Source organism: Gavialis gangeticus, unplaced genomic scaffold (genome assembly GCF_001723915.1).
Source record: "Gavialis gangeticus isolate Ggan-Ray unplaced genomic scaffold, GavGan_comp1, whole genome shotgun sequence".
NCBI lineage: Eukaryota > Metazoa > Chordata > Crocodylia > Gavialidae > Gavialis > Gavialis gangeticus.
The window spans coordinates 61,228,466-61,236,557 of NW_017729004.1; the positions used below are offsets into that span (position 1 = coordinate 61,228,466).

General features: G+C 42.9%; 1 protein-coding gene across 5 annotated transcripts in view; it reads right to left on the reverse strand.

Moving 5' to 3' along the window:
- Positions 1-8,092, reverse strand: part of ICA1 (islet cell autoantigen 1) — a 159,000-nt gene that overhangs the window by 21,661 nt on the left and 129,247 nt on the right. For all 5 annotated transcript variants that reach the window (XM_019508477.1, XM_019508475.1, XM_019508476.1 and 2 more), the window contains 2 exons: positions 4,340-4,434; positions 1,536-1,585 (listed from right to left, as the gene is read on the reverse strand). In XM_019508477.1, the coding sequence (XP_019364022.1) occupies positions 1,536-1,585; positions 4,340-4,434 (145 nt within the window). The remainder of the gene's footprint in view (positions 1-1,535; positions 1,586-4,339; positions 4,435-8,092) is intronic.

Genomic DNA, 8,092 nt, shown 5'->3' on the forward strand with positions numbered 1-8,092 from the left:
GTGGGTGGGGGGAAGTGAGGGAATGGGGGGCAAGCGGGGTCTGTGGGGGATCCATGGGGTCCAGGAAGGTTTGGCAGGATTGGGAGGTTAGTGGGGTCCAGGAGGGTTTCGCTGAATCAAGGGGGCTGGCTGCTCTGCGGGAGAGGTTTCTGGAGTATGGAGGCTCTTTCCCCCACCCAGGACCAGAGGATATTTTTATTCCCTTGACTGCCCCACAGCCCCAAATGAACAACCCCCATGGTGAACCACCCGCCCCAGATCCTGCCTGCCTCCTCTCCACTCCATCTTACTTCTATTGGCTCCCAGCACTGGTGATCGGGTAAAACTGGCACCAGGAGCAGCTTGTGGGATAGGGCATTTGGCAGGCTTGGGGTGGGGGTCTGGCTGGTCTGCAGGAGAGAGGTTTGTCTGTTTGGGTGTGAGAGGAGGTGTAGGAAGGCTAGAAAAAGCCCAGGGCAGGGGAGGAAAAGTGCATCCCTGGGCCTGGGGTCAGTGGCTGGGCTTTTCCATCCCTGGGGCTGCACTGGAAACTCTACAGAAGTTCAATTAGCTGTCTTGCCGAAGTCTGATCTAAGTAAGACTACCTCCCAGATACAGTTAACTGAGATCAGGTTGGCCATTTTTAGACAGATCTAACCCTTCTGAACTTTTGTACAGTTTGCACTTAGACCCACCTAAGGTTCTAAGTGTAAGGCCTTCACCTGGGTGAACTCAGTTAGATCATGTGGCCGTTTTTAACACAATCTAACCTGCTCCTGACCTCCCCAAATATCTGTATATACCTCAAGGGAACAGGGGACTGGGTCCTGAAAAGCAGTAACTCTGAATAGGAGTTAGTGATCATGATGAACAATTAGTTATGAGTTCTTAATGGCAGATTGCAGTTAAAAGGGCTAGCACTCAGAAGTATGAACAGGATTGGAGAAAGTAGGGGCGATGTTTTCTTCCTCTGAATGAGGCATTTGTTGAAACAGTCCATGCAGTTTTAGGGTCTGTATTTTTAATAATGACACTGAAAAATCCAAGAGTTACAAAAATTATTCAAGGCCTGGAGAAAAAGCCTTATGGAGTTCATTCTGTTTAGGTTATCAAAAGTAAGATCAACAGGTGATTTACTTTCAGTGTGTAAATACCTTTAGGAAAGAAAATTCCAGAAAGTAGCAGTTTCCTTAATCTGCCAGAAAAAGTCACAGCAAGAACCTATTGCTAGAAGCCAGAAAAAGGAGAAATCCTTTATTTTAAACACTGAACAAAATTAGCCATTGGAACAAACTACCAAAGTAAATTGTATTCTGTATCCTGATGCCCTTGAATGAAGGTTGGATCCCTTTCTGGACAATTTGGCTCAGTATAGTGTAACAGGATAATATACAGGAAGTCAACTAGATGGTCCAATAGTTCTTTTTGGCCTTAAACTCTACAAGTCTCTCTGAAGTTGTTTGCAAACATACATTACATATGTACAGCGCATACACAATGCAAATGAAAAAACATTATGTACATTAGGAGTCTGAAAATATGACATGAAATAATACCTGAATAGCTTGGTTCCTTGCTGTGGTTTTCCTCATATAATGAAATCAACCTTAAATTGAAGAGGGGAAAAAATCAAGAGCATATTCCTATTCTTCAGTATATTTTTTTAAAGGGATAACATTTTGGATTAATCTCTTTTTTCAGTTGCATCATAATAGCATTAGACTAGTAATTGCACTTCCCATATAGGCTGGTAAATTATTGTTTTTTACCTGTCCAAATATCTGTTGTGGACAACCTACATTGGATTCTGTATATCTAGATTTTCATAATCACCCCTAAGGATATATAACCATCCCCCACAAAATCATTCCCATTTGCTTTGGAACAGCAGTGAAATATGGTGGACCAGATTCAGCCCACATGCAAGTTATACCCAGGTTCATTGTATCACATCATTAGCATAGATTCAAGACTGACTGCTAGTGTTACGGGTTTTTGATGCAGATCTAAATAACAGTATAGACATGCTCTGGCTATTGCAATAGTCCATGCTGCTGAGTACCAAAAGAATGCATGGTCTGCTGACAGCAATACATGTCAATCTCCATTCCTTTAAATAATAAAAAATAGTTTAAAATCTTTCAGTGTTTCCACAGGGATTTCTAAGGGACAAAAAAGAGGGGGAAAACTTCTGCCCCACCTGTCATTGAGGGACAGAAAAACTGGTGTACAAGTAAGCATGGTCCTTACATGGCAACTGATGCACTGAGCCAAACCCTGCTTCTTGCCCTACTACTCTCACTAGTGTCAAGCCACTTACTGTATTTAGCTGAATCCAAGATAACTTCAAATTTAAGGCAACTTTAAGATGACCCCCCTCCCCAATAATCAGATTCTAAATTATAAATCTGTGTACAATCTGATTATAGGAGGGTCATCTTAAATTTGTCCCCTCCACTGTTGTGGTAGGAAAGCAGAGGTGGAGGGCAGGGACAGGCATGCAGGAAAGCAGAGACCAGGCAGACACCTTGTTCATTCTCCCCTGGTGCCTGCTTCTGCACCATTAACCCTCTGCCTGCAACCCTACCACTTCTCCCTCTTCCCCTGCTTTCTCTACTGATCCTGGTGCAGGGGAGCCCTGAGCTGCTTCTCCCTCATGCTTGGCAGTGTACAGGTTCCTCCTTCCTTGCCGACTCCTCTCTCCCCTTCCCCTGTCTCCCCCACTGGCTGGGAGCGGGCTGTATGCAGTGCAGAGCTGGGCTCCCAGCACAGTTGCTCTCTATAGCATGGGGCAGGAGCAGCTCTGGAGCTCCCCTGTGCCTGTGACAGCTGAATGTTAGACCACTTCGGCTAAGAGCTGTAGGGACCTGCGGTACAAGGAGCCCAGCTGGCTGGAGACAGCAGCAGTTCACAGATTCCTCCTTCCCCGCCTGGTTCCCTGTCAGCAAGGGAGACAAAGGGGAGGGGAGCTGGGCAGGGAGCAGACACTGGAAGCAGGAATCTGACTGCCACTGATGCTGTCCCCAACCCAGCCAGGCTCCCTGCACAGCCACTTCTCTCAGCTGATACTCAATTCTAATACGAGTCTTTATTTTCCCCAAGATGAATGGGGGAAAAACATTGCCTTGGAATCAAGTAAACACAGTATTTTAGCCCAGACGATAGATGCACTGTTTCTTTAAAACTGCAGGAGGCAGTAACTATACTACAGTATGGAAACTGAGGAAGCTTCTTAGGCAGAAGCTCTGAAGTGTATGATAGAAAGCTTCAAGAAACAAAGCTCATGTTCACCCTAGACGTTTAGTGATCAGTTTTAAAAAAAATCATTTATTTTTTCAGTGATATGAGGAGGACTGGATACATAGTACTCCCGTGAAAACTATCATGTTACTTCCTTGTGTCCTTTCTAAACTCTGATATCTAAAATAGGACCTCCTTAAATTATTGTTTGTAAGCAGATGAGGTATCTAAAATAAATAAAAAAACTGGAACTCTTTCCTAAATGTCTTCTTAAAACAGCCAATAAAACCCAGTAACCATTACTTGCAATGTTCATTTTCTGACACATGATCAGTTTACTTACTTTTGGTACCTTACTTAACCTTGAGTGCTCAAAACAACAGGTGGTAGAAGGATTACACCAACACATCACCTGTCTGGAAATAAGCCCTGATGTTTCCATGAGAGAGAGATCACATCTCACCCCTTCTGTCTCCCACTCTGGATCAGCCACTCCAAATATGAATGAGCTATGTATTAATATATCCCTCTTCCTTCAGAGCTAGAGGTAACAGAATCAGCTCATTTAGATGCACTTTTTCTAAAGTGCCTGCTGCTTCACTGGGTTGCTAGCCAACACTGTATTAATTACAAAAACTAATCCCTGCTCAAATGAAGCAGGAATTAAGATGCTTTTCCTGGAGGGCAAGGAGGAAGGCAAGGCAAGGGAAAAAAAAACCAGAGAAACAGAAGCATTTCTCCTGAATGAAGCAGTCAACTTTGTTTTTTTTAATCTGGAAAGAAATATGATGGACAAACTGAACAAAATAAAGAGAAAGCTAGTATAGAAGAAGAAAACAGTTAGTTCAAAGGCCTAATTAAACTCCAGATTGCTCACTTCTAATTTACCATAAAGCTCCTGAATTTGTCCCTCTAGCTGAATTTCTTATAAAAATCCTGCGCCATAACAGGAATTATCAACATTGCAATGCTATTTGCTACAGTGTTCATGTCTCTCTGTACAGCATGTCTATGTACAATTCCAACTGAGACAGTCTCCTTACAATAAAGGCAAACTCAATGAAAGCACATGGAAGATGAAAAAAAAGTATTATTCTGAGATGTTGGACACATGACTCACTGACTCTGCTGATCATCGACTGACTTGGTGCTCTCAGTCTGCAAATCCTCTTTTTCTGTTCTTTCAGTTAGTTTATTTACAGGATCTTGCAGACTCTAGATCACAATTGGTAAGTACATGAAAAGGGAAAAAAAAAAGAGCAAATTGTTAGGGAGGCATAAAATATTTTTAGAAATGTCAAGCTCGATCACTGGGTATGCATGATACAGCACAAAAAAAGATCCTGGATTCAAGTTTAACTTATGTCAGCAGAAACCATTCACTACTGTAGAGCTACAGTACAAATAAGATGAAAAACTACCAGTACTCATTATACACTTTCTTTATTGACCATTCATTTCTGAAGTCCTGTTGACTGTTGCTAAACTCATATTCTTTTTCCAATATGTATTTAAGGAAAACCTTCTGCTCCATTTGCAGCCCATATCTTTTTGGGGTTCTTTTTGTTTTAGAAGATGAGATAGCTTCATTTTTTAAGTTCTGTTTTGCTCCTCAACCCGCCTCTTTAACCACCTCTGTGTAGCACAGCTTAGCTCATGCAAAGCCTACACAAAAGTTTCATTTTGGTTTTAGTCTGAAAACAAGTGACAAAACTTTGTAGCATGTGGTTTCCATGTAGTGCATTTTGTAAAAAATCCACTAGAAGTTTAATAAAGTAAATAGGGTTTTTCAGATTTTTAAAATGGTGATTTTGTGATCTGAATGCCCAGTTGTGCAATGAAAAGCAAATCTGCAATAATGGCATCAAGAGTTTGTATATCTTTTCCCTGGCACATATTTTGGAATTGCTGACTGCAAACAATAATACACACATAATTTCTGCCCCAAGTGTTTACGATGACATATATGTGGCCTGAAATTCTTGGATACAAGTGTTATCTGTTTATGGCATAACTGCACATAGTAATTGTGTATGCATATAGGATTATTTAAGCTATAATATTTTTTTCCTTTCCACTGTTCTTGGTTTACAGGTAAAAAAAGACCTCATTTTTCCCCAGCAATTTGTGTATTTTGCAAACTCAATTAGAAATGGAAAGTAAAAATGCTTTGCTTCTGCCTCAAGCATCACAACTATTAATAGGTAGCTTCCACTGCAGAGTATCTAACAATTTTGGACTGCATGAGCTCTCCCACTTAACTTATATGGTTCTGCAGTACTGATCAGTATAAAGAGGGAAAACAAACAAAACAAAAACGAACAATTTTAGTTTAGTCACTTGGGGACAGATTATACAATTCAGTCTGTGTAAGCAGATCTTAACACCCATGCAGTACCTCACTGAATTCAATGGTGCTCTGTCTAGGCACAAGAGTGTGCCTGTGCTGGGTTAGCTACAGGGTCAGAATTTATGTCTTGCTCTTTGCCAGGCACACTGTTTGAATGTTCCCAAAAAAGGAGCAGATATAATTTTGAATACACATGAAAAGAGGTTATGTTGGTAACTAGCTGCTACTTTTACTGCTGCTTTTCTGGCAACTACACTTCAAACTGTTCGTTTCAGATCTGAGCAGGAATCTGTTTTCCTGCCCCACAAACATTTTCTAGATGAAAAAAATATATTCCATTCAACATTAGGATAAGCACAAAATGTATCAAACACATGTGCACACACAAAAACAGCCCACTGGTTATGGCATCACCTTCTACATGGAATAAGAACATAAGGGATAGGTCCAGACATTACACTTTTACCAGTACAAGTGATCGGAAGCCAGTCTATACCCATAACAGATCAGGATTTTGGTGCACAGAGTTATTTAAAAATGCCAGAACCTGGTCTAAGTTTTGCCCACTCCCTCCATCCCCCACCAAAGGGCAAATGTGTATTCTGTTCACTACTAAACTAAACTATACCACTTACAGAAACCATGTACCTTAGAATGATTCTACATCCAACTTTTTTAATGTCTGTACCTAGCCTAGAAATATAATATTGGGTCAAACCATATATCTGTCTAGCTCAGTGTCCTGTATCTCACAGTGGCAAAGAGGATGCCAATGAAAAGAGGGCATAGGAATGCATGTGGGCCATTTCAAGACTGATAGGGCCCTGCCCCTCTTCTCTTACAGCTTCCAACATTCAGAGGTCTATAAAGTCCTAATTTTCAGATTGCAACCTAGCTATTACATTAATACTGACTGATGCACCTCTCCTGCATTAATTTGTCCATTTTTTTTAACCTGGTTAGATTATCAGTGTCTACAACAGTGGGGGGCAACCTTTTTGGCGGGTGTCCCACAAATAAGTACTGAGGGCCACTTGAATCCCCTTCCTCTGCCAGAGCTGCTGCTCTGCTTTCTGCTCCTTGGTCTGTGCTCCCTTCCTGATCTCCACATGCCAGGTGAGTCTGACACCTCTAGCCTACCGCTTTTGCTAAGGAAAATATATTTTGTGAGAAGCTCATGAGTACAGAACATTTAGTCTTTGTGTTTAGAGTTTCATTAAAAGGTTAGCATGTGTCACCAGAACAGAACAAAGAACACCATAATTCCCATTATATAACCACGGTTAGAGTCACCAGCCCATCTGCCAGGTGGAAAATATTCTCACTTATCTAGTTTATCTTGTTCGCACTGCTCCACTGCACTCCTGAACAGATTATTTACAAATGGAAGAGTTTCTAACTCTTGTTCATGTATTTCAGTCCCTGTTTATATGAAATTAGACTGTTACACTTAGGTTTTCCTAGGTATTTTAGGAATCAAGTTAACAGATTTGTCATGAGTCTACTTCCTGAAAAGCTTTTGTTTCATTTATCTTTAGTTTTTCTGTAAAGAATTTTAAGGGAATTTAGTGCTTGCAGTGAGTGCTGGAGTATTTTGTGTGTCAAAGGAACACTTAGAGCACAGACAGCAATAGCGTGTGCTCTCTCATGCCTCCCTGCAACTGGAATCCTACTAGGTCAGTTTTTCCTCCCAATTAATCCCTAGCCCCCTGATTCATACCATCAAAAACAGATATTCATACACCATTTACACTGGGGGTGTTTGGACTTGGAGAAACAGCATCTAGAACATGATCTTTCTCTGGTTTCACATACACCCCCAGCAGATGGAACTGCATTTAAACCAGTAACCAAGGTTCAGTTTCTGTATTGCTGACGTTAATGGAAAAACCCACATCTCCAGTTGGGCTCCAGATTTGGTTTAAGGAAACTAAAGACATCAGGAAGATTCTGTACCATGCCCATAGGAAGCATTTCACAGAACTCATGGCCCAGGGTAGTAGGGAGACTTAAGTTATCTTTCATGGCTTTAAGTCATCCATGTGCCCTCACGGGGCGTGTCCAGATGAGCATGCACGTACCTCCCTCTCTGTGTCAGATGATATCCCTGTGCGCCGCGCTGGGTCCTACCACCATGGGCCCAGCCTGGCCAGGTGGCAGGAGCAGCCCCAGGGCTGACAGGACCCATCTGGGCGCAGCACGTGGTCCCCATGCACTGCGCTGGGTCGTGCCACCAAGGGCCTGGCCCAGCCAGGCAGCAGAGGGGCCCCAAGGGCAGGAGGACCCAGCACGCAGTCCCTGCATCCTGTCACCATGGCCTGGCCTTGCTGGGCAGCAGAGAAACCCCAAGGACAGCAGGACCTGGCTGGGCCTGGCGTGGGGTCCCTGTGTGCTGTGTTGGGTCCTGCTGCCATGGCTCGGAGCATCCTACTCCCGCAGCTGCTGCTAAAGTAAGTTATGGGCCTTGGGCAGGGGGGCTGTGGCCCTGCAGGGGGGAGCTGGGACCCTGGGCAGGGGGCTGTG